The 26,858-nt window shown below is 47.6% G+C and overlaps 1 protein-coding gene across 1 annotated transcript; it reads right to left on the reverse strand.

Moving 5' to 3' along the window:
- Positions 1-23: 23 nt before the first annotated feature.
- Positions 24-24,773, reverse strand: LOC128336594 (uncharacterized). Its single transcript, XM_053276492.1, has 24 exons — positions 24,719-24,773; positions 24,283-24,314; positions 22,154-22,175; positions 22,046-22,073; positions 20,727-20,775; positions 19,773-19,931; positions 18,511-18,725; positions 18,078-18,181; positions 17,223-17,338; positions 13,446-13,595; positions 12,577-12,788; positions 11,474-11,559; positions 10,524-10,654; positions 9,689-9,835; positions 8,333-8,523; positions 6,908-6,990; positions 6,253-6,389; positions 5,226-5,350; positions 4,789-4,924; positions 3,421-3,639; positions 2,416-2,586; positions 1,822-1,968; positions 1,641-1,690; positions 24-177 (listed from the first exon to the last, which is right to left on the reverse strand). Exons 1-24 carry the CDS (start codon positions 24,771-24,773, stop codon positions 24-26), a joined length of 2,919 nt encoding a protein of 972 aa, XP_053132467.1.
- Positions 24,774-26,858: the final 2,085 nt, after the last annotated feature.

Consider the following 26,858-nt stretch of genomic DNA (forward strand, 5'->3'; position numbering starts at 1 on the left):
AACCCATCCGACACATCCCACTCTCAGCTTGGCCTAGGCCCAAGGAGACCTCTCACCTGGTCAGCACTCAGGTTGGCATTCTTAACCTTCACTTCTCGGGTGAGGGAGGACAGCTGTCTAGGGGTCAGCTTGCTGGCTGCATTGCACTGGAGACCTTGTAGGACGAACGGCGAAAGCCTAAAATTCACCAGGGAGGTGGATTAGCTCTTCACATGAGACTTAAGCAAATCAGGTTTAATTCGGCAAGGGAAGAGGAGAGCTGGTCTGATGGCAGCAAGCATGACTTGTCCCCTTAGTTAAGCAGGGTCTGCCCTGGTTGCATATGAATGGGAGACTAGAAGTGTGAGCAGAACTGGAAGATATTCCCCTCAGGGGATGGAGCCGCTCTGGGAAGAGCAGAAGGTTCCTATTTCCCTCCCTGGCAGCATCTCCAAGATAGGGCTAAGAGAGACTCCTGCCTGCAACCTTGGAGAAGCCACTGCCAGTCTGTGTAGACAATACTGAGCGAGATGGACCAGTGGCCTGACTCAGTATATGGCAGCTTCCTCTGTTCCTATGAAAGGTTTTGCCCATTACAAAATGAGCCACCCGTGTATACGGCCCCAAGACCAATCCCAACTCTGTTGGTTTCACTTCTTTTTTACATTCCTATATCACCTTTTGTTAAAATTCCAAAGCAGCATATGTGCCCCCCACTCCCTGGGAAGCGACCTTCAGGGCCTCCTCGCAAAGGTCATTAGCTTATGGGCCACTGGTCCATAAAGCCCGTTCTTGTCTGTAGCGCCTGGCGGTTGCTTTCCAGGTTTCCAGATGGGGTCTCTCCAAGCCCTACCTGGAGATGCAGCTGGAGATTGAACCTGGGACCTTCTGAATGCTCTAACAATGAGCTACAATCCCAACACACAAAGTGTGTTAGCCATTGCGGGGGTGGGGCCTGTGGAAACCTTCTCCCCGAGACTCCATATTTCCAGACTCCTTTCCTGGACTTTCTTTTCTTTCTTTCTTTCTTTCTTTTTTAAGTAAACCTGTAACCCTTGCACTTATGGAGGCATAAGGAAAAGATGACTGTCAGGATTCTATCCTATTGCTCAGTAATAAGAAGTATACTTGCTCCCTGCCTTCCTGTGTTTTGCCAGGAATGCACGAAGAATGTTTGTATACCACTTATATGCCGCATTTTCAACCAGAGTCCCCAAAGAGGTTCACATCGAAATAAATAAATAAATAAATAAATAAATAAATAAATAAATAAATAAATAAAGGTGGCTCCCTGTCCCCAAAGGGCTCACAGTCTAAAAAAAGAAAAGAAACACGTTAGACACCAGCAACAGCCACTGGAGGGGTGCTGTGCTGGGGATGGATAAGGCCAGTTGCTCCCCCCCAGCTAAATATAGGAGAATCGCCACTTTTGAAAGGTGCCTCTTTGCTCAATTTGCAGGGGAAAGACCCTGGAATAATTGACAAGTACTAAGCACTGATTTGCAAAAATGTATTATAAAGTGCAAGAACGCTTAATACAATTAAATCACTGTACACATCACTTATTATTCTGTTCTGCATTGATTTCCCCTTGGGCCCCCTTCACCATTAAAGTTCTGCCTATGAGCCCGGCTTGGCCCATCGATGGTTCTATGACTCACTCTGTGTAGTTGTCAGTACTGGCCAAGACCTCTCCAAAAAAGACAGCCACCTTGGAAAGAAAGAAGAGTCCATTGGGATGCAGAGTAGGTACAAGGACCAATGCGCAAAAGCAGGTCTGTCCTGGTCCACATTTAGTTTGCCTCCTCTGTCAATGGAAAGACACAACCGATCTGCCATTACCTGCTGTGGTGACCAGCGTTTCTCATTGATTTTGCGAAGATCCGTAATGTTGCCCTGAAATCTCAAGAGCGAGTTTGGAACCTGGTCCACCAAATCTTCCGGGACGTTGTTCAGGATGTCACTGGGGGAGGAGGAGTTGGAGAGGATCTGCAAAGAGGAGGCACAGAACCAAAGAGAGCTGTCCAAACGGGTTTATCCAGTGAGAGGCACATTATCCCCCACTTCCAAACAAAGAAAAGCTCCCTATCCCAACACACCGCTTCGTCCCAGCTTGTGCAAGCAAGACCTTTGTGGGATCAGGTCCCGAAGCCTGGAAAGCTCAAGTTTAATTTAAAGCAGAAGACAAGTTTCTAGTCCTCCTGGACAGTGAAGAAACATTTGGGCAATGCCGGGTAAAATCTGGGCAGCCAGCCTTGGAGGAATGGCAGGGTCGGCTTCCAGCGATCAGTGTCCTATCCTGACCGTTAAGGGGAGTCAAAGGGACAAGAACTGTTTGATAGGGAGGGCAGGCCCTGCAGGCAGCAGCTAGGGCCAGGCTGAAGCACCAAGGCCTGGCGATGTGCCACAGTGGTCCACTGAGGCCAGAGGATTTACCTTGTCAACGAATGCTTTCTTGACAGACTCTGGCGCAGCTCTGAGCGCATCCAGGAAGCTAGCGGTCTTCCCCAGCTCAATTGCCAAATCCGCCGAGATGCTGTCGAAGCCATTGCTTGGCAAAGCTTGCACCAGGGTGCCGAGTCTCTCAAACGCCTCAGCAGTATCCAGCTGCAGGGAGAGGGAAGGGGCAGAAGGTCGGGCCCACCGAGAGGAACTTCTGCTCCCGCAACACAGTTCCCCGTTCTGAAGCTGAAGCCGTGCACAAATGGCCGTCTTTCAGCCTCCGCACAGCACGAGAGTCCAACTTTTGCAGACCCACTTTTAATCCCAACCAGCCCCACAAGGCCCCTGATCAAGACTTTTGCCACGACCTCCCGGCCATGATGGAGGGCCCCTCCCTGCAAACGCAGGCAAGAGCCCTTTAGAGACCGGTGTGGGGGCCAAGTCACCCAGCCTGAGCGGCAGGCTACAAAACCCAGCAGTGCATTGAGAAACAGCATGGTGTAGTGGCTAGAGTGCTGGACTAGGACTGGAGAGACCCGAGTTCCAATCCCCATTCAGCCACGAAACTGGGCCAGCCACTGATCTCTCAGCCTAACCTTCCTTACAGGGCTTTTGCAAGGAAAAACTGCTCTGGACTCCTTGGAGGAAGAGTGTGATATAAACATAAATAAATAGTAATTTTTTTAATTAAAAAAAAAAAAACACCTGTTACAGTAGGTTCCCCTTGGGTTGGGACACCCAGCTCTGAATTCTCCTGATTGGCGCTGGCCATGGTCCTGACCTACTGCCTGGGAGCTGTCCAAGGTCTGGGCCATTCCTGATCTTTGTGAGAAGAAACTCTGCGGCAGTTCCTGACCATGCCTGTGAGCTTCCCAGAGGCCTCTGTTCAAAACAAGGTTCTGCTGGGGTAGGTGGTCCTTTCATCTGATCCAACAGGCCCCTCCTAAGGCACAGCTCTTCCTGAACATAACCCACAAGAGATGGGCCTCCGATATTTACCCTGAAATTCCTGTGGAGGATCTTGTTCACCAGCGCCTGGGATTGCCCCCTGTTCCAGCCATTGACCTGTCCAAGTGATTCCAAGACCCTGGGGTCCACGAGATCTTGTGCTGTGATATTTGAAATCTGAGCAGTGGTCAGCCCCACGGCCTGCTGCCCCAAGGCCACCAGAGTCTGCCCATCAAAGGTCTTGATTTGTGCCACAAGCATCATGGCAAGCTGGAATATGGGGAGGAAGCAGAAGAGGCAGAAGATGAAGAGTTGGAGGGCAAAACACATTTTGGGGAACCGTCCATCAAAACTGCTCTTAAAAGATCGGTCACTGTTTTATTATTTATTTGATTTCTCTGCTGCCCTTCCAAAAATTGCTCAGGGTGGTTCACACAGAGAAATAATAAATAAATAATATGGCTCCCTGTCGCCCAAAGGGCTCACAATCTAAAAGAAATATAAGACAGACACCAGCAACAGCCACTGGAGGTCCTGTGCTGGGGGGTGGATAGGGCCTGTTACTCTCCCCCTGCTAAATAAAGAGAATCATCAGGTGATTCAATCTGATGCTTTGGTGTACATTTTCAGATATAGTGGTGCTGTCCAGTGGCCATAAACATGGCACTGAGAGACACGAGTTCAAATCCCAGTTCTGCTTCAGATTCTGTGGTTGCTCTTGGTCAAGCCCCTCTTTCTTACACCATAGTCTCCCCCGAAGAATCATGTCATGATTCCACTCAAAGATTCCTGGGGCTAAATAAATAAATAAATAAATAAATATGGGGCTGCAACTCAGTGGCAGAGCATTTGCTTTCCATACAGAAGGTCCCCAGTTCCCTCCCTGGCAGCATCTCCAGGAAGGGCTGGAAAACACCTCTGCTTGTAACCTTGGAGAGCCTCTGCCAGTCTGTGTGGACAGTACTCAGCTAGCTGGACTAAGGGTCAGACTCAGTAGAAAGCAGCTTCCTGTGTTCCTAACTACAGTTTCTGGGATTCCCTGGGACTATGAAAACCAGCTGCAGTCTGTCTGCATGTAGATTTGGCATCAGTGACCTATAGTGCAGGGTGGCTGTGAGGTTAAAGAAAATAAAGGGAACTTTCTCTGTACAACACAGAGAAGGTTTACCAAATATCGTGGCCCTGCCCTTGAATTGTGGTCTCTCCCACCATAAAATATGGCGGGCGGGATATTTCAAAGTGCTCTTCCTGCTACAAACCCAGAAGTGAAGACAAAGCACGGGGAGTGCCTTTGGGGAAACAGACCTTGGGGGTGTTAGATCATGAAATCGGTGCAGATGTATACCAATAATCCTGAGTCCTTCTCCCTGCCCCAAACAGCCCTTGCAATGTGCAATCACAAAATCAGAGGCGTCTCACCTGACGGCCGGATGCAGACGGCTGAGGAGCACTGCAGAAGCGATTGATGCGAGAGCCGATGCACAAGGCATCTGCAGGGCTGAGGCTGGAAATCTGGGCCGAATGTCTAGCGAAGCAGATGAGCTGGTCCGGAAGGCTTGGAGGGAAAGGCCATGTGGGTTAAATCACTGCAGAATAATGGGGGTGGGTGGGAATTATCCCCTTATGCTGAGGAGTTCCACGTGCACATTTGAAATACGAGAATTCGAATCCCGATTTTTTTTCCCCTGCATTAATGCTCTCGACTTCATTTGTTAGCAAAACAACGCTTGGCTAATCCAGCTTTACAACCACCAAGCATTCCGGTGACGCATTTGTTTCCCCTCTTTTCTAAGTACTAGCACAGGTAGGGATCCAGTACATTCTAATCATTTCGTAGACCGACGTTTGACACTCACTTATCGAGACTGAACTCTGGATCCCTGGCAAAGAGGGCAGCGGCATACATCTCTGCCAAATCCTTCCGCATCTTGGTTCTGGAGATAAACTCCAGGTTGTCTGGGTTGAGAGCAAGATCCTGGAACTAGAAAAAAAAAGGCAGTGGTGATGTCATTAGCATTTGCCCCAGTGGTACAGCAGTTCTGCACATCAGTGGTGCAAACACTTTCAATTCAGCAGCGGCTCATCCTAACGAGCCGGGGCGGGGGGGGCGTCAAACGAAGCACAGCTGCCTCTGGTTCCTGGAAGGTCTGGCTGTGCCTCTCTCTCCCACCACACCCTGGAATTAATGGGAGCTGTGCTTAATTAAGCTGGCCATTCATCAAGGAGAGCTGTGCTCTCATTAATGTCAGGGCAGGGCAGGGCAGGAAGGGAGAAAGAGGAACAATTGGAGCTGCCAGGAAGCAGAGGCAGCTGTGCCTCATTTGACGCCCTCCTAGGTTGTTAGAACAAGCGGCTACTGATCTCCCTTCCTATCAAAAAGAGCAGGGATCGGGAAATGTGTCCAGCGGGATTTTATGGATTACAAACTGATCATAAATTTGATCTAATCAGTTCAGATGGTGCAACGGTGTGGCAAAGGGGCCAAGAGGCTGAGCTACGGTTCAGGGAGCTCCAGATTCAAATCTCACCCATGCTGAATTCATTAATGACATTATGCACACTTCACTCAGACTCAAGTCCCATATCCGTAATATAGGAATGATGAGAATGAACTACTACTATACAGAGCTTTATAACAATGACAATAAGTTAACACGGCCTGCTTTTTACACTCGAAAAGCATGACGTGCCTGCTAATAATGTCTCTGTTGAACAGCACCCTGGTCCAGGTTTTCTATGCCGTGGGTTCGATGCCCTTTGAGGGCCCGTTTGCTGCCCTCAAGTAAACAGAGCATTTGCCCCTTCTTTTCACAGAGCACCTGATCAGCTCCATGATATCCAGTATATTTTTGAGCTAAAAACTGTCCCAGCAGAGATACGTACTGTGGCCGCACTGTAGTTTGTGAACAAGCGCATATCCCTAGCACTGCTGTAGCTGATAAAATCTCCGAGGTACGTGACAAGCCAATCCGAAGTCTCTGGGTCGCTGGCATTATAACAACGAGGCCTAGCTTCCGTTGCTGTGATAAAGACATTTGCAGAGTCTTAAAAAGGAATGAGTTCGCAAGCATCTCACGCAGAAGTACCTAATGGGCTAAAAACACTGGCTGCGTGGCATCCTGGCTAACAAATCACCAATGCTAGTTAGTGTTGCATTCCAAACTAAGGTGGGGGGGATTCTCTCTCCTTCCTTCTGCAGCTGCCTGTATCACCTGGAAATATGTTTCTGAGTCTCGGCAACACAAATGGATGCTCAGACACAGAAGACAGCAGTTGTATAGGACCAGATGGAACCTTCTGGGCTCCTTGCATCAGCTGATCCCCACTGGGCAGGTAACTGCAGTACCATCTCTGGCCATCAGCAGTGGAGGTGCTGCTGAGCAGCTGAGACCAAGGCAACTGTCCCTTCTGCTCACAAGCTTCCATAGTCACACTGGATGTAAGGTGTCTGGATTCTTCTACCAGAGTCCCCAGCTGTAGGACCCTGGCACCTTCCAGATATCCTTCTCCCATTTCTGCTTTTAGCCAGGACACTCACCCATCAGGTAGCCTTTGATAGAATAGTACAGTTCTTCCTCCCTCCTTCCGAACACCTCAACGTCAGTGCTCAGCTTGCTAATGCTGTAGATGAAAATCACAGACAGAGAGGAAACAAACCACACCTCAGAGCGAATCTTGGCCATCCAAAAAAAAAAAAAAGCATTGCAGAAGGAAAAGGAGGCTTTTGAGGAAGGCAGGGAGAACAGAGCAATTTATGATACCTTTGTTACCGCGCTATGCTCAAGATCATGGGTTCTGAACCTTGGGTCCCCAGATATTGAAAGACTTCAACTTCCATAGGGTCATTGGGGCTAGGGGTTATGGGACTGGGAGCTGAAGTACAATAACATCTGGGGACCTGAGGTTGAGAATCCCTGCTCCCGATCACCCATGAGGACCAATTATTCCTCAGGAGCACCCATGGATCCAGTGAATTCACTGCTTTCTATCATAACAAAGTACCAAATTGACCCGTGTAATAGGCACACATGCCAAAATCACAAATCTCATGGCCAGTTTGCCCCGCACTGACATTGCTGCCGTCATTAAGAGGAATTTTTAGAGGGCCATAATAAATGGTAAAGCCTAGAGGCTGGATAGCATAATGTCTAAAGAGGGCTAGATGCTGGGGCTATCCACACGATTATCAAAATGAAGGTAGGAGGTATGCAGCCCAGGCTCGCAAGAACCCACCAAATCCCTCCAACCCCATTCCCTCAAATGTGGGTGGCCTAGCTTCTGTACCTTGTTCTTTCCCGAAGCAGGAGGGCAAGAGAGCTCCCCTACCTCAATGTTTTGGCCGTGTGGGTCCCTTTTGTAGCAGGTCCTGGGAACTGGCAGCCATGTTTGTAAATGAGTGCTGAGGCTACGCAGGCTGGCATCTGAATGTGCTGCTCTGCAAAGCACACTCTATGGCCCTTTGCTTACAATACAGTAAATAGGGTTGGTCCCACTTCCTGCCCCTTTGTGGCCAATCAGGGGACATTTGATGATGTAATGAGGACTGCCATTTTACTGGCAGCACAATGCATGCTGGGAAGCCTGAGTTCATCCTTGGAGGATCCAGCAATGAAGTTCACAGCTGCCTCCATCATGTGTACAGAGTTTGCAGACCCAAACAGAGAGTCTGCTCATCTGTGACTATCAGGCTAGGAGCTCTTTACCACCCAAACCACCCTCATACGGTCATGTGAAAGGGCTCGTATATGTGTACAGGTATCTGTAAACACGTACTGCAGATAGGTGGGATACAGCTGTGCATGCAATGGATAATGTGTGAGTAACTGCACAGGTGTGCAGGATTGTATGGGCACACACTGTACACAGAGTGCACATGCGTTGAACATAATGGGCTTCAATAGAAAGTGAAACTGAGTTGCCCACACCTAACCCCTCGACTTTGTCCAATCGCCAAAGTGCTCACATTTTATGGAACATCGCACAGCTGGCATTCAGGGTCTCACTGGCATTCATCATGTTGCCATCGAGGAACATAAAATAGTGAGTCAAGCGATCCTGAAGCCACAAGTCCACCTCTGTGTTGCTGCTGCTGGTAACCACAGTGAGCCACACGCCGGCCAAGAGAGCAGTCTTAGTATCATTGGAAAGGAGGTCCTGCAAGAGGAGAACCAAGAACAGAGTTACTAGGGTGGTGTGCCAAGATAGGCTTGGATCTGCTAAAAAAAAAGGGAAGGGAAGGGAAGGGAAATTGCTCCCCCACACATATACACACACACACCATATCTGAGAAGTCGCAAGAATGAATTGTCCCCTTTGCTAAACAGGGTCCACCCTGGTTTACATTTGAATGGGAGACTGCATGTGTAATTGCTGTAAGATATTCCCCCTGGGACCACTTTGGGAAGAGCATCTGCCTGCTTGCAAATGGAAGGTTCCAGGTTCCCTCCCTGGCAGCATCTCCAAGAGACAACTGAGAGAGATTCCTGCCTGCAACCTTAGAGAAGCCGCTGCCAGTCTGTGAAGACAATACTGAGCTAGATGGACCAAGGGTCTGACTCGGTAGAAGGCAACGTCCTATGTTCCTAAGTCTGAAAAACCTAGAAATGGAAATATTCCAGTTGTGGACAGCTTCACCACCCCCACCTCGATGACCCTGCAAAAGTGCTTCTTCTCTGGGACTCGTATATTATTATTATTGATTGATTGATTGGATTGGATTGGATTGGATTTGTATACCGCTCTTCCAAAATGGCTCAGGGCAGTTTACAATTAAAACAAACCACTAAAACAGTAAAGAGCTAAAACAAATTTAAAAACAATATAACAATTAACAATTTAAAAACATTTTAAAACAACAATTAAACAATTACGGTGATTAAAATCCCAAAATCAGGTTTTTAATTTTGAAATAAACCAGATATTAAAAACCCCAAAATTTAGAAAGCTGAGAAAGCTTGGGCAAAAAGATGGGTTTTCAGGTGTGTGTTTTTAAATTTCCGAGATGGGGAGGATCATATCTCAGCAGGGAGTGCATTCCACAATCTCAGGGCAGCAACCGAGAAGGCCCGTCTCTGTGTAGCCACCAAACGAGTTGGCGGTAATAGAGCTCTATATGCTGTTCAGTATAGAGCTGAACAGAGTTAGTTCAAAGATCCCAGTTATTTGTTTTAGCCAAGGTAAAATGGAGACATGGGAAGTAACTGAATGAATTTCATTCAGATTTAAAATATGGAAGTGTTGTCCTCTCTATTCCCACTTCCTCCCCTTGTTCAACTTAGGGTTAGAGAAAAACATGTGACTGTGATGGTTCTTTACTTACGGTAATGCCTTTCTCATTAAATCGGTCAATAAATGCCCCATTCCTCGTATAGTTTTGCAGCACAGCAGTCAAGAAAGAATCTGCATTGAGGAATCCCTCCCTGGACAGCAAGTCCGCAAGATCATCTGGGGGGATTGTGTTCACGATCTGAAACAGGATGAAAAATAAGAATCCCAACGGAAGAGACAAGAGGCACCTTTTTAGACAGGTACAAAAATTACCATGACATGTGGTGGGAGAGGGACAAGCTATGAACCAAAATCAACAGACCGGTAGCTGTTTGTCCCAATGAGCCAGGGTGGGGCGGGGGGCTAAACAAGGTACAGCAAACTCTGGTTCACCACCAGTTCCATTTCCTCTTCTCTTTCCCATCCCTTCACTCTCTGGGTTTGGACTGTGCATTTGATCAATGGTCATAATAAACTGAACCCTAACGCCATCCCTTAACAAGAGGTGTGCTGCCCATGCGCACAGCTCTATCTGACAAATGGCCAGCCTGCAGGCAGCACACCTCTTGTAAAGGGGTGGGAAAGAAAGGAGCAACCAGAGGAGGTGCTTGGACAACAACAAATCAACTGCATTCCTACGGACATTTGGAAGGAACCAATGCCTTTCAGTGGGCATTTCCAGTCATTCGTTCTAGTACATTCCCTAGTCTCTACATGACCCATGACTTCTTGTAACAGAACCCCCCCCCAAAAAATTATTGCATCTATTTCAGTGAGGGGGCGTGGCCATGGGGCGTGGCTGTCGGGGTGGGTGTGGCTATGGAGGCTGTCATGGAGAGTGCCAGGCTGCACTTCTGAATTTACAACTACATCACTGGTAGCAGTACCTCTTGGAGGTCAGATGTGGGAATGAGGGACTCCAGATCTCTTAATGTCAGAAGGTAAGCAAACCCCTGAAATGTCTCTTCCAAGAACACAGCAAAACTGGAGTTTGGGGCATAGCACTGGAGAGATGAGTCTAAAGAAGCAAAACAAAAGGACAGGAGGGAAAAGTCAATTTAAAAGAAGTCTGGATACAGTTTTAGATCTGTCAACCCTTTTTCATTTCAGGATTCTCAACACAGGAATGTCAGGATTTAAGATTTCAGTGTCTGAAACTTCAAGGCTGGCATCTTAAAATTTAAAGTCTCATACCTGAGATTCAAACTGTATCAGTTTGGGATGAAGCTCAACTTTTAGGCTAAGCCAAAAGTTACGATTACTATAGTACACCCCAAGTATTTTCTCAATCAGCCTTAAGAACATAAGAACAGCCCTGCTGGATCAGGCCCAAGGCCTATCTAGTCCAGCATCCTGTTTCACACAGTGGCCAACCAGATGCCTCTGGGGAGCCCACAGGCAAGAGGTGATGCCATGCCCTCTCTCCTGCAGTGATTCCCTGCAACTGGTATTGAGAGGCATCCTGCCTCTGAGGATGGAGGTGGCCCACAGCCACCAGCCTTACAACCATCAACTATGTTAGGTCAGTATTCCTGAAGGACTGAGTCTGAGAGAAAAGAGCTTGCCTTAAGCTCACATCTGGATATTATACCTAAGGTCAAACCTGAACCCGGGACTTCCCAGCTAACATTCTCACGCACCATGCTAGCCCCAGGTCCTCAATTCAAGCGTACATACAACTTGACCGGAAGTTCTCAAACTTGGGTGCCCAGATGTTGCCATTGTGGCTGGGGATAATAAGAGCCGTCAACCACATCTGGGCACTGCAGTTTGAGATCCTCTAGACTAGACATTTCTTTTTAGATAAGGTAAAATATCGCCGCTTGCTCCTGCTTACTTGCGATTGTGCTGCGTATTGCTTCAAAAATGTCCCGTCTCGTAGCATTGTTGAATTCACCAATGGAGCCATTGAGCAGATCTGTCCTGTAAGACAAACGTGATGTCATTGTGTCGAATCCACTGAAGCTAGGTGGCAGCAGCGATGTTATGGAGATCTTTATGAAGTCTCTTCCTTCTGTGTGACCTTCCTCGTTCTTCTCTTCTTCAAGGAGAGGGGGCAACAGGCTTGAGCGGGAAAGTGCTCTTTTTAATCTCAGGTGCATTAGGACTGCTCATGGGGTGAGGGAAAGGCACCTGATTTATGCTCCAAGATACTCTGTTAGTATCTTTAGTGTATATTTTATTAGTACTTCACATCTTTCAGAAAAGAGTATCTTGGAGTCCTAACATTGATGTGAATGTGTTTCTGCTGTTTTTTATTTTGGACTATGTTTACCACCTAGAGATACATATATCAGGCGGCATATCAGTATGATAGATAGATAGATAGATAGATAGATAGATAGATAGATAGATAGATAGATAATGTTGCAAAGAGCACGATAGCAAAAGTGTGCAATAGCACAACTCCATGAAGCCCCTGTTTTTAATGGGGCGCTGAGATCTTCTTTTGCTGGCACAACTTTGCTTGTTCTACAGGCACTCAATCAAGTTGTCGGCCACTGCAAACAAGTTCTGGAGGTAATGTCCCAAATGAAGACCTGTATTGTTCCAGAGATGCATTACCTCCCCACTCCCCAACACAAATCAACCACCCACTTTATTGCAATGTTGCCATGTTGAATCTAAGCTTGCATATGCAACCCTTTCTCAACTCAAGACAAGAAGGGCCAGGTGAGACGCCATGGGGAGAGTCACCTTGGTTATTTGCATCTACCTCCCAGGATGGGTATAAAAGCACTTAAAATAAACAAGTGCATGGAGTTAAAGCATGGGTGGGGGTGGGCTGAGGATGTAAAAATTGAATTTCCCCACCCACTTCTCCCACTTTATACATGAATGGGACAGAGGCTCGAATGAAGAAAGATAACCGCCCCTTCATATCTCATTTGTCCCAGAGCCATAGAAGTTATTATAATGAAAGTAAAATGTAGTCCATACACTGAGCTGATGGCAGAGCAGTTTCTGGGCTCCAGATGGTCAAACAAGAGAGGAACGTGTGTGCTGTTCAATCCTGATATCAAGACTGGGAGGCGTCGCTCCATCCAGAGAATAAATTCAGCATCACCTGCCTCCTGGAATATCGGCTGGGCTGCAACAAGGACATGCTCCAGAAGGCTGGCTTGGATCTCCTTTGGCAGGTTCACATGGGCCTTGAAAGCAAAGGGGGTGTGAAACTGGAGGCAATGGCTGTGCATGGGTAGAAGCGAACACTTACCCTGGGGCCAGCCTGACAAAGATGACTCCTGTGTCATAAGAATATATGAACAGCCCTGCTGGATCAGGTGCAAGGCCCCTCTATCTGGCATCCTGTTTCCCACAGTGGCCCACCAGATGCCTCTGGGAAGCCCACAGGCAAGAGGTGAGGGCATGCCCTCTCTCTCTCGCTTTTGCTCCCCTGCCACGGGTATATAGAAGCATCTTACTTCTGAGGCTGAAGGTGGCCTATAGCCACTAGACTAGTAGCCATTGATAGACGTGTCCTCCATGTATTTGTCCAATTTGTCTATGTTTAATAAGAACATAGCTTTACCATAAGTGGTGGCCTTACCTGATCAGAAGTTTAGAGCAGCAAGGGAGTGAGGAAATTCTTCTCATCACATCCCAGGTGCGGAAAGAATCCAAAAACTGACCAAGATGTTCAGAAAGAGCCTTCTGGGGAACCTGCTTATTGAATTCGTCTATGTATTCAGTCAACGTGGAAGTCTCTATGAACTCCATCAAGGCCTGAACATACCTGCTTATTGAATTCGTCTACATATTCAGTCAACATAGAGGTCTCTATGAACTCCATCAAGGCCTGGACATACCTGCTTATTGAATTCGTCTATGTATTCAGTCAACATAGAGGTCTCTATGAACTCCATCAGGGCCTGGACATCTCCAGGTGTCTCGAGGGCTCCCCCCGTGGCAGACAACTGAGCAAGCTGGGTCACTGTTAAGTTCTTGAGGACGTCCAACTGGAAAAAAGAAAAAGAAAAACGAATCAGGATGGGAGTTTCACATGGGATCCTGATGGGAGTTGGAAGGGAAAACCCACTTTTAGAGCCGTGTTCATATGAACAGTTTAGCGGCACAGAATCACCCAAGAAGAATGTTTATTTGACTATAAATTTCCAGGCAATGCCAACTTTCTGCTCCCCGCAGACACAGAAACTTGACCGCAGGGAGTTGTCTGATCAGAGGGTGGATTGACCCACTTTCGCAATCCTGGGTCCACCCGCCATCATGGCAAGAGCTTTTCCTGCTTCAGACAAGCCCCATCAGACCCGTGAGGTGTGACCCATGAGTGTGGAGATGAGTGACACGGGGAGGCTTGACATCCTCCCCCTTTGCTCCAGGAACGGCAAGCCTTCAAACTAACATCTGAAGGAGTCTACGAAGCTTAGCTTCAAGGAGCAGAGAGTGTGTCTTTTTCTGGTCTCTTGGAGACATCTTTGACCAAGAGCCCTTGATCAAGGCTTCTGCTGAAACACGTTGGGCCCTTAATAAAGGCTCCCTGGAAGCACACACACACACCCCTCTTTCTTTCCTCCTGTTTTTTCCTTTCTTTCTTAATTTTTTTCTTTCTTTCTTAGGCTTATTGTCACAGCAAGAAGAAGACGCTGTTGACAAGAAGAAGACACTCGCCTGGCCCAGGAAAAGCTACAGGCCTCCAGCCCCGTCTAAGCACCGTCCTGAAGGCAGTGGCGCTGATCAACTTCCGCAAATGCTCATGCAACAGAGATACAACCACAACCATTGCAGGGGTGGGTCCCCAGATATTGTCACACTTCAGCTCCCATCATCCCCAGCCACAATGGCCTCTGGCTGGGAACTATGGGAGCTGAAGTCCAACAACATCTGGGGACCCCAGTGTGAAAACCTCTGCACGACTGGTTTATCAGACTGCAATAGAAGGAATTCTGATAACCTCATCAGGCATTGGGTCTACAAACATTCTCAGGTCATTCTTTGAACATATCACAGGTGAGGAAGTCCCCCTACCCAGTAAAGTGCCCTTTTCGTTCTATTTGGCTTCTCCAGATTGATTGTGATATTTACTGTCTCCCCTTTAAGCTGGGTTGATAATAAGTAATGCCTGTGAGTTAGGTAAAAGTAAAGTTGTGCCATCGAGTCGGTGTAGGCTCCTCGCGACCACAGAGTCCTGTGGTTTTCTTTGGTAGAGTACAGGACGTGTTTACCATTGCGATCTCCCACGCAGTATGAGATGATGCCTTTCAGCATCTTCCTATATCGCTGCTGCCCGATATAGAAGTTTCCCATAGTCTGGGAAACATACCAGCGGGGATTCGAACTGGCAACCTCTTGCTCCCTAGGCAAGTTATTTCCCCACTGAGCCATTAGGTGGCTAGCTGCCTGTGAGCTGGGTTGGAGATAAAGCTGGTGTTCCTCTGCAGAACAGAGCAAGAGAGTTATGGGGAGAAGAGCTGGTCTTGTGGCAGCAAGCATGGACTGCCCCCTTTGCTAAGCAGAGTCCACCTTGGTTTGCATTTGGATGAGAGACCACATATAAATGTAATATATGAATGTAAACAAACAAACAAATAAATAAATAAATAAATAAATAATGTGTGAGCACTGTAAGATATTCCCCTTAGGGCAGGCCTGTTCAACTGTTTTTGGACTACAACTCCCATAATCCCCAGCCACAATGGCCAACAGCCAGAGATTATGGGAGTTGCAGCCAACAATTTCAGGAGGGCCGAAGTTGAGCAGTCCTGCCTTAGAGGATGGGGGCCATAGGTCAGTGGAACAGGATCTGTATGCTTGCATCCAGAAAGTCTGTTGACTTCCTGACATCTCTAAGTCGGGCTGGGAGAGACTCCTGCCTGAAACCTTGGACAGCCACTGCCAGTCAGTGGAGACAATACTGAGCTAGACAAACCAATGGTCTGACTCGGCATAGGGCAGTTTCCTATGTTCCTAAAGTCCAGGATTTGCTGTGTGCCTTCCTATGGGACAGGATCTCTCATGAATGGCAAGTCCCAGTCCCAGAGTTCCTCAGGTGTGCACTTAGAGGAGGAGCCCACGGGGTATGGCAGCCAGCTGGCTGCAGGAGAGAGGAAGAAGCACAATCAGGAACATTGATCCCAACAAGTGCAGAAGCCACTGCTGCTGTAACACACACCCCAGGACATATGTGAGTAAATGAGTCAGGCTGATTTTACAAGTTCGCTCGGGCTCAAGTGGAACGGAAGGTATGGAAGCAGCATAAGTACTATGCTTCGTGAAATTACAAGAATCTCATATTAAAAAACAGGTATAATGATATTCCTTTATTGAAATAAATATGTTTTAAAATGTATGAGTGCCTCTTTGTATGATGAATGGATTTCTTTATTACGGCCAGAGGCCAGCAAGACCTCTTTGTAGGATATATAAGTGCCCGCCCCCTGCCCCAGTGCAGATTCCTTTGAAAGATATCCAGGACTTTTCTGTTCCTCAATGGGACTGTTTTCTGGCCACAATGACTTTGAAAATGGCAGGACAGGAAGGAAAGCAACAGGTGCGGTCCCCCCCCCCATCAATGCACCTTGATGCAATGTACAGCTGTACCTATTGCACAGCTGCCTGTCATGCACTTTTGAGAGTCCCTGGGCCCCGCTTGTAGCCCCCTAGAGGAGCAGCAGGATTCGCACGGGTCACTCCTGCTGCTGGTCTTGCTGGAGGCCTTGCTGGTGGTCTGCATGGAACTGGGAGGAGGGAGTGTCAGTGGAGAGTGGCCTGGAAAGAGACAAGGGAGACAGCACACAAGGTCAGTAACAAGCAAGGGTCAGCAGCGGCTCCCAGCAGTTTCTAGGTCCAGATCAGGGCTGCACCACCTTGGGTCCCGCAGATCTTGGAGCGCAGCTCCCATAATCCCTCACTACTGTGACTGCGGACTCCAAAAAATATCTGGAGGGCCACAGTTGTGCCGACCTGGTCTAGGCAGTCAGTAGAAGCTGGCCGGTGGGTGACTAGAGAGGAAGAGAGAGATGCTCCTGCTGCTGACCATTACTTATCACTGCCCCTCTTTCCCTCTCCAAAGGTAACCAGGCAGCCCACCAACAGGTATAGAGGCATGGATGTGCCCTGCAGACCACATGGATGTGCCAGGCAGACCACAAACAGGGCCTACAGCAAGGGTGGGCAAGCTGAGGTTCTCCAGCCATCGCTGGACTACAGCACCCAACACCCCCCTGTGATGCGATACTTAGCAGCTGGGGTTGATGGGCTTTGTATTCCAGCGGCAGCTGAAGAACCTCAGGTTGGCGACCCCCATCCCAGCTTACTGCAAGACTCGCCACAGCAGTGAGCAACACAAGTCCCTCTGTGGAACTGCCTCTCGTTTGTCCTCCGGGGCTCCAGCGCCTCTTAAAAGTGCACGACAGGCGGCAGTGTGACTGGTGCAGCTGTGCCCAGTGTGCAAACGCATTGGACTACAACTCCCATCATCCTCTGCCACAATGGCCAAAGGCCAACAGAATCTGAGGGCCCAAGTTCGAGAACCCTTGAGCTAATGGAATAGCCACGGATAGACCTGCTCTGTAAAATTGCCCCATTTCTTTCTCCACCAATGTGGAGGATGTCCAACAGTTACTTACCCCATTAAACCTGGAATTCAGAGCAACAAAGTCTTCGTAGTTGGCATATCGGCTAAACCTTCCAAAATTGGCTGTCAGCCACATGGCATCACTGAGGTGCTCAGTACACCCTGACCCTGTGACAGAACAGCAAGGAGACATGAGGAAATTGCTCAGAAGTTCAGGTGACAACTTAGCATCCTGTACATAGAGGGGATGCAAAGTAGAGGAAATAACTAGGTCCAAAAAAAAAAAGAGAGAGGCTAGGTCCATCTGGGAATATGCAAGCCTTTGAGTGTCACAGAACTCTTCACTGGGCAAGTGTCTCCTGTCATTTAGAATTGCTATGAGATCAGAACCTGACCCGGTTGACGAGTGGTTTAATTTTCATTTCTGAAGATTGATAGATCACTGTAGAAAGCAAAATTAATTCAATTTAATTTAATTATCATTTAATACAGATATGTACTGTACCACCTATTACAAAGAATTCAAGGCGGTTCACAAACAAATAAAAACAGCCCAAAATGCCAGAATAAGAAGACTAATGATCCTGCTGCTTTCCTCTTATGCTCTTAAGCACCTTTTAAAGCAGTGACTCTTCTATTTAGCAGTGGGAAGCAACAGTCCCTATTAATTTCAGCCCTCCCAGTGGCTGTTGCTGGTGTGACTGTTGCGTTTCTGAGCCTCTTTAGGACAGGGGACCCTTTCCTCACTCCTTCTAATGTAAACGGCCTTGAGAACTGTTTATGTTGAAAGGAGGTGTGTCAATATTTCTAAACATACAAACAAACAATCAATTCAGAATCTAACTGCATTTAGGACTAGCCCGGTGGATTCTCTGCCCTGACATAAGTGAGCAGAAGTATTCCTTACCATTGGAATTCAACCCCTTCAAGTAAGGAAGCTGGAAAGAGCTGAAGACGTCTTCTTGGGTTTGGGGGCTCATGTTCGTGAATTCCCCATCGAGGCCTTTAACTCTGGGATACAAGAGGATATGTTGGAAAGAGAGAGAGAGAGAGAGAGAGAGAGAGAGAGAGAGAGAGAGAGAGAGAGAGGAGCTGCATGAAATGGATGGGATGGGCAGCAGAGCAGAGAAGAAAAGCAGAGTCATCCTGGGTAAGGGCAAATCACATTTTCCTAGTAACCAAATCACAAGGTGTGGAGAGAACGTGGTTTCTCTTCAACATGATAGCTGGGGAGAGGGAACGTGCTTGGGGCCCCTGCAGCAGCGGAATAACCCAGAACAATAAAGTGACCGCCCAGAAAAACTCTCCATCCTATTCTAAGCAATGCAAGCAGCACGTACATCGCCTGGTACTGAGTGCATTGCATGGTTTCATTCGAAAGGCACTGGAGCATGTCTCCGGAAATTGCAGAGATGAAAAGCCAAAGCCTCTCTTGGAACCAGGATGTCACAAACGCCGTCTCATTGAAACGATCCTCATTTCGCAGCTTCTCGTCCCACAAGGCTTGCAGTAGGGTGGTCTTCCACCGGTGTGAGATCAGGGAGGAGTTCACAATCTGGAACGCAAACAGGTGATCTGGCAGTAGACAGTGTAAAGGGAAGCTGTGGCTCATATGTAAGTGAAGGGACATGAAAACATTCATTCTCAGGGAATTCCAAGATCGGCTGAAGACATTTTCTTCTCTAAGCACGCGTGGCATGCTGTCTGAAAGTTGCCCTACCAGTTGGGCATGCCTTTCAGATCACAGGTGGCTTCAGCCACATTCCAAAGCACCGTGTGCCACAAGCAAAGACACAGATGAACTACAAGTGATGCTCCCTGGAAAATATCTCCAGAAGCCTCAAGGGTGAAAGGCAAACCCCACCCAACCCTCCACAAGGTGGACACATCCTGGGCGTTTCCTGATTACATGCTGCAACAGTGTCCCCACAGATCTTCTAAGGGTGCTTCCGTACTCCCAGGGTTGTGACACCGCTGTCCCTGCGCTGACAGCAAGGTGCCGTTCACATTTCCGGTGCCTTCTTTGGGATTCTATCTTTGCATTACAGTACTACAACGTGGCATGTGCGTCTCAAAAAAGTAGCTGCATTTCCCCATTGGAGGGCGTTAAGGCGAGCTAGAAAAGACTGCTCCCCCTGCTGGTGGCTTTGTACAACAAACGGTTGTACATTTTCAATATGATCCTGCCAAGACGGCGCATTTTACCACTGTTGTAGCATGTAATCTGGAAAGCAGGCTGCATAGAGAGAGTCCCAGGGCTCAACCCTGGCATTTCCAGCTAAAAGGGAGCAGGGCGGGAAAAGAGTTTGTGCTAGGGACCCTGGAGAGATGTTGTCAATCTATATTACCAATACGTATTAAAACTGCACACAACAAGCACCAGCTTAAAATAATATATCACGTCTCAGAGAGAAGAGACTTCTAAGCCTGTCCCTGCTCTGACACAGGCATGGCTAACTACTTTTTTCTCATATGCAAATAGATGCAGATTAATAGCCTATTGCAGCCTCAGATGTGTCATGTCAAGATGACTTCATAGTCCACCAAGGCTTTCCCATCATGCACTCCTCCTCCAAATGCCGCCGCTGCTTCTTTTTTTTACCTTGCGATTAAATTCCTCCAGCGCTGCCTCCAGCTCCTTTTCATCCACTTGGTTGATAAGAACCTGTACAATATTTAGTGGAACTTCCCCTGTCCTCCTCATCCCAAACTCCAAGGCTCGGATGATAAAAGTCCTGTTAACCTGGGCTAAATTTTCAAACTGGGGAGGGAGAGGGGGTCAAAAGCAAAAAATTGTCAGTCACGTAAGCCAATTCCTGATGTGTGCTTTTCCTACCACCAATAAGAGGCACTAGTGAGTGCAGGGGACTATTACACAGTCCCCTCAGCCCCCAGCCCCCACTTTATTCTGGGTATTTATCTGGATGAAGGAGAAATAGAGCACCCCTTATACTTCTGTGAAATCATATGGATGCACAAAATTGAATAACTGAAATCATGAAATTGAAATCATCATGAAATTGAAATCATGAAATCATGAAATTGAAATCATGAAATCATGAAATCATGAAATTGAAATCATGAAATCATGAAATTGAAATCATGAAATTGAAATCATGAAATCATGAAATTGAAATCATAAAATCATGAAATTGAAATCACATAGGTGCACAAAATTGAATGCACCCTTTCCATATGAAAACATAGTACGGTTAGAAAGAATTCTCATTGCAGTCTCCAGGATTCTTTGCAGAAAGCCACCAACATCTAAAATGGTATAAAACCAGTTTAAAACCTGTAGCCCATATATGTAGTCAGGACAGTCATTTCATAATCCAAGGTGAAGCATCTACTGTACTTGATGCAGTGACCTCCAGGTCTGGGATTGGTTAGTACCTGGTTGGGAGACAGTCTGGGAACCCGCTGGGTGCCACTGAGTTCAGTTATAGAAGAAAGCAGGGGGTACAGAACGTAAACTGCAAATAAATACATCCCAAAAAGTAGTCCGTGAAAGTCTAGCCGGGATGTTCTGACAGCAGTATGCAGATATACTTACGTTGTCACAAACTACTTGGGTGAGGTTTGGAGACTTTTTGACGCTATTCCTGCAAGCAAAGAGAGAAAGACCAAGGCTGAGTGGGAAGGAAGGTGAGGGGAAGGAGGCAATGCAACAGCTTCCTTCATTTCACTAACAGGACAGGACGTGCCACTTTCTATAGCCCACAGTACACGGGGGGCAGGTTATCCAGGATTCCTTCCACAGCCCTGGAAAGCCCTGGTCTCAGTAAAGCTCCTTTGCCTTTTCCAAAGGGTTTTTTTTAATTTCCCACTTCATATGGGTCTTTTCCTTCCTTCATCACCGTCAACTGACCACTTGCCAAGTATTATTACCCGCCACGTTAGAAAATACTTGAGATCTTTTTCCGTCCTCTTTTCTGGCTTCCTTGTTACCCAAGGAACTGGCCGCCCCACCTGGGCAGACCCACTGGGCAAGCCGGGTCTGACTGGTTGCTTAGCTGCTAGAGGCCCCGATCCTGCAGCGATGCCATGCCTCCTCGCGACCCTCGTTCTCTTTTCCACCCCAAGAAGTTCCTCTTTGCAGGCGGCATGCTCTCCCTTTTGGAGGGACCTATTGTCCTTTATTTAACATATTTTTATTCCACCCCAAACTTGTGTTTCTGGGCAGTTTACACTTAAAAAAAAACACCACACAAATTACAACAGAGAAAAAGTTTAAAAGTTACAACAATTTAAAATTTTAAAACAATGTTAAAAACTATCAAAACAGCATTTAATTAAAAGCCTGGGTGGGCAGAGGAGTCTTTAAAGACATTTTAGAAGTTTTCAGAAATAACGAGGAGGCTCTTATTTCAGCAGGAAGCACATTCCAAAACTTTGGGGCAGCAATAGAGAAGGCCCAGCTGAGCTGGTGGTAACTGCAGACGAACCTCTCCTGATGATCTCAATGGGCAGAGGGGTAACGTTGGCATAGTTCCCCTAAATACTGCTTTTGCTAGGCTGGAGCTAGGATTGCCAACTGATCTAATCAAAGAAGCCCAGCCTGCTTCTGTGCCTTTAGCAGTGCCTGGCTCTGCAGAAATCATCAGGTGAGGCTTGCCAGGGAAATTAACATTCCCCCCCACACACACTAATGTCTGCAGAGGAGGCCACTGCTAAAGGCACAGCAACAGGGACTGGGAGTGGAGTTGGCAACCCAAATCCAAAGGTGGACCTCCACTCCACCGTGACTCCACTTTTATGCTTCACTTATATGGGGGATTCATGACACAAAGTAGTCTCAATGCCCCAGAGTAGCAGCAGGGAAACTACAGCAACCATTAACAACAATAGACTTGTGTTGCTAACTAGACATACCATTCTACGCCTTCGCAAACTGCTAAAGCTGTTGAAGAGAAAGAGGAAAATTTAGGCAAATTTTTCTCACACCAGCAGAGAAAAATCTAGAAAATGGTCATAACATACCATTAAACGTAGCCGCAGGGCACTAGAATGAGAAGAAAAAGAGAGAGAAAACACATGTGTGAAAGCTGGATCATTTGGTCTACCATGCTGTGTGAGAAACATACTGAGTGGTTAGGAACATAGGAAGCTGCCACAGACTGAGTCAGACCATTGGTCTAGCTAGCTCAGTATTGTCTTCACAGACTGGCAGCGGCTTCTCCAAGGTTGCAGGCAGGAGTCTCTCTCAGCACGATCTTGGAGATGCTGCCAGGGAGGGAACCTAGAACCTCGATGCTCTTCCCAGAGCGGCTCCATCCCCTGAGGGGAATCTCTTACCGTGCTCACCCTTCCCATTCATATGCAACCAGGGCAGACCCTGCTTAGCTAAGGGGACAAGTCATGCTTGCTACCACCAGACCAGCTCTCTTCTTTGTTGTATGCATTGTGTTTATTTCTATTCATTTTTATCCCCCTTTTCTACGTGCAGAACCACTGTACAATTTTGGAAGCCTGCAAAGATAAGACAATCATAAGCCAACAGTAAAGTGGCAGAGAAACAGCATCAGAACAATCAAAACAGCAGACAACCCGCACACTGAATCCCGGTTGAAATAGAAAACATTTTCAAAAACATAAAAAGTGGAGGGGGGGGCTTTAAGAGAGAGCCTGTCCTTGTTGCCAGGGAGGAAGTTTCAGAAGGTTGTTGCCCTCCTGGTAGCAGCCAGTGGTCCTGGCAGTGAAGGGGGGCCGGGGGGCCGGTAGCAGAGCCTCTGAAATTAATCTTAAGGTTCGGGCAGGTTCGCGTGAGCAAAGGTGGTCCTGAAGGTAACCTGGCGTGACCAGTCCGTTAAAGCAGAGCTTCTCTACCTTGGGTCTCCAGATGTTGTTGGAGTCCCATCATCCCCTCTTGGACTACACGTCCCATCATCCCCAGCCACAGTGGCCAGATCAACTCTATATGATGCAGAGTGAAGAATCCTCTACCTCTATTCCCCCCCCCAAAACTTAGACCTTATTAAATGCAAAATAATTCATCTCTAAACCACAGACTTTACAACATGATTCAGCTGTTGGGAGGGGGGACATGGGTTTTTGGAGTGTTTTTTTTAATTGTATCAGCTTGGGAGCATTTGCAGACAAAATCCTTTAAGCACCCCTTCTCTACAGTTTCACCTCCTGTTAAAATACAGGCAATTGCAACACTTCATGCTCTCCAGAGGGTCCCACACTGCAAGGGATTCCCACCAGAATCTCTTCAGGCTGAAGCATCAGCAAGTCAAACTGCTCCTTGCTTGCTCTTTGTACCTTAGAAGAATTTCAAATGGCACAAAAGCGAAACTACGTAGTTCAGAGGGAGGTTGCACAATGGAGGAATGAGCATACCAAACAGACACACAAATTCGCAGCCTATATGGAGCTATAAAGAGAAAATACCACTTTCCTGAGAGCTTAGTCACCGGTGTGAGTGTGCGTGCACATGCACACACTCCAAAGGCGTACATTTAGGTATACACTCACACCCAGTGGTCCACCTAGCCCAACATCCTGGCTGACAACCAGGCTAAATTACTCCTGAGTAATCCTGTTGAAATTAAGTTGTCTTTCAGAGTTACTCCTGAGAAGTACAATTGAGTAACTGCGTCTTGATGTAGAGTTGTCACAACCGGATTTTCACCCGGATTTTAAGTTTCACCCGGATTTTAAGCATGGTTTCACCTGGATTTTAAGCATCTCACCCAGATTGCTTAGCCCACCCAGATTTGCCCGGATTTCAGCTTTCATTTAGCTTTTATGTATTTCCCCATTGGAGGGCACATTTCTGGTCTAATCCAGCAGTGGGGCAAGGGTTCCCAGCCTTCGGTCCCCAAATGTTGTTGAACTACAGCTCCCATCATCCCCAGCCACAATGGACGGAAGAATTATGGGAGTTGTAGTCCAGCAACATCTGGGGACCTGAGGTTCGGAACCTCTGTCTTAGAACAAATAGATGCTTCTAAAATGTCCACAAGGAAGTCATGAATTCAACAGTCTTCCCAGATGTCGCTCCCCAATGAATAGTTCCACCATCTTGCTAACAACATCCCCCAAAGTCCAGATTAGGTCTCCCAGATGATGTCAGGAGGGAATATTTAAAAAAAATAAGAACTTACAGATGCAGATTCCACCATATCTAGGGAGAGCCCTGTAGAAAGGAGGACGACACCATTAGGGAGAGAAGAGTGTGCTAATAGGTGAAAACCAGAAAACCAGAAAACCAGAAACCACTGGATTTTAGACCTCCTTGAAAGGTCTTTGGGGTCTGCAAAGAATGTTCCTCAGACAGGCTTTCTATCCTTCGGTGAGGATGGTCAGCAATGACTGATTGGCATCATCTGAAATCTGCCCAAAGGAACTAGAACTCTGAACAGAATCTTCATTTTATGAATGGATTTATATATTGCCTCAACTCGCATTTCTAGGTTACGCATGTGGGCACAGGTGCATTTCGTAACCTTCCTCTAGTGGCTTCCTTGGGAGCAAGTCGGCTGATGTCTCCAGAGAAGAGGTTCTGCGGAGCAGAGGGAGAAGGAGAAAAGAGAAGCTCACCCAAGAAAAGACCAAAGGTCACCAGCAGGAAGGAAGGCTGACGCTTCAACGCCATGGCGGGCCCCAGCCGCATACTGCAAAACGAGAACAGAGCTATCATCCACATGGGGTGCTAAGAGATGTTGCAATCAGTCCCTTTACTGGCCAGCCACCCCACAAACCCCCCAACCAAATCCAGGCCAGGATGTGACACAGTCTAAGAAGAGGTCTGTGTCTCCCGACACCACTTAAAAAACCTTAATATAAGAACAAAACAAATATAAGAAAACAATCCCCTTCAATCACCAGATAACAGCAGCACAACTCAGTCCAGGAGGTCGTTTCTTGTCACCATCTTCCATCGATGGTGAGCCATTACTTAGTAGAAGAGCATCTGCATGCTTGCATTCAGAAGGTCCCAGGTTCACTCCCCCAATGTCTCTAAGACTAGGAGAGACTCTTGCCTGGAACCTTGAATAGCCACTGCCAGTCAGTGTAGAGAATACTGCCCCTTTCGCTAAGCAGGGCCTGCCCTGGTTTGCATTTGGATGAGTACTGTCTGCTATAAGATATCTCCCTTAGGGGATTGGGGTCATAGCTCACAGGCAGAGCGTCTGCTTGCGCGCAGGAATTTCCGGGTGCCATCTCTGGCTTCTACAGGTAGGGCTGGGATCACTCCTGCCTATAAACCTTGGAGGGAGCGTGTAGACAATACTGAGTAGGGATGTGCAAGTGGGTTCAATGTCGAACTGGGTCACACAGAGGCCAATTGCACAGGCGTGGCGGCCTCCAAAATGGCTGCTGCGCTGGAGGGGGGAGGCCCGAACAGGGGGAGGGGGAACCTCCACAGACCCGTCCCCACCGCCTCCAACAACTCCCCCCAAGGGGGTGAGTTTAAAAAAATTATTTATTTTTTAATTTTTTAAAAAAGAATGTTCGCGAACAATCCCCCAGCGGAATGAACTGAACTGGAGGGGTTCGAGGGGGTACTGGGCCGAACTGGCCTGGTCCTGTTCCGGTCTGGACTCGAACCAAACCAGATCAGCCGGTTCCACGCACAGCCCTAATACTGAGCTGGATGGACCAAGGGTTTGACTCAGTATAAGGTAAACTCCTTATGTTCCGTGTTTCAGAGGCATAAGTGGATAAATGGGCCTTCAGCAACCACCTAAAGGCCAGGAGAGAGGGAGCAGCACAGTTCTCCCAAGAGAGGAAACTCCAGATCCTGGACACGGCTGCCGAAAGGGCTCCATCCTGAATGCTCACCACTGACGCTGGGATCTGGAGCAGGGACGCCCCGAAGGATGCTGACCCAGGCGGGCAGAATCATGTGCGAAGCTGGCGATTCCATTGAGCTGACCTTCCATACTTTTTGAATACTACCCCTGAAAAACCGATGCCTCCGTTCTAATGCTGAGGTGGCCAATGGGACCACCTCCCCCAGCCCCGCACCGCCTGGGCAACTAGTCCCAAAGGAACATCATAATCTGGTCGTCCAGCACCCTGTTGCACTGAAAATCTGAGCCTGGAAGGCAAGAAAAGCTGCTCTGGGCAAACAACGGAGAAAACCGGTATTCTGGCTTAGGATGACAGAGGCCAAAGCAGAACAGAAAGGGAGGCAGCAATATTACAATTGTGCAGTTTTTAAACCCCCTGCATCAATTCTAAACAATTTTAGAATCCATTTTAAACCCCTGCATCAATTGTGCAGTTTTTAAACCCCTGCATCAATTCTGTTCCTAGCATCAAATGATGCTGGGATTTGGAGTAAAGCCTTCCCAGAAGATCTCGGCAGTTTTTAAGCCTCTCCATGAACCAGGTTTTCTTAATTTATCTTCTTTAGAACGTTCCCCTCTTCTTTTCTTTGAAAACATAGAGAGTATTATTGTCTACAGCATCACCAGCATACGTGGAACCTGAGAGAATTTCAAACAGCTGGTCCCTGCCCCAAGGAGCATACAATCTAAAAACAATAGAGTGGGCAAAGTAAGAGGAGGAGGAGGAGGAGGAAATGGGATGGGGAGCCAGGGGTGAATGGAAACCACATTGAAGTCAAGGAATCCATGCAGGTAAATCTTCACCTACCTGTACGCAGCAGAGGCAGCCGTCCCTGAGATGAATAATGTCAAAGAACAGGTCTTTACCGGCCTGCCCTGATCTT

Source organism: Hemicordylus capensis, chromosome 13 (assembly GCF_027244095.1).
Source record: "Hemicordylus capensis ecotype Gifberg chromosome 13, rHemCap1.1.pri, whole genome shotgun sequence".
Classification (NCBI taxonomy): domain Eukaryota; kingdom Metazoa; phylum Chordata; class Lepidosauria; order Squamata; family Cordylidae; genus Hemicordylus; species Hemicordylus capensis.

What these genes read in the sequence shown, in the direction of transcription:
- LOC128336594 (XM_053276492.1), bottom strand. Translation starts at nt 24,773, where the DNA reads ATGGCGTTGAAGCGTCAGCCTTCCTTCCTGCTGGTGACCTTTGGTCTT. An exon ending in TGGAGGAATTTAATCGCAAG is followed by an intron (nt 18,726 to 19,772) that starts GTAAAAAAAAGA and finishes TTTGCGTTCCAG; the next exon opens with ATTGTGAACTCCTCCCTGAT. An exon ending in TTAATGAGAAAGGCATTACC is followed by an intron (nt 8,524 to 9,688) that starts GTAAGTAAAGAA and finishes CTCCTCTTGCAG; the next exon opens with GACCTCCTTTCCAATGATAC.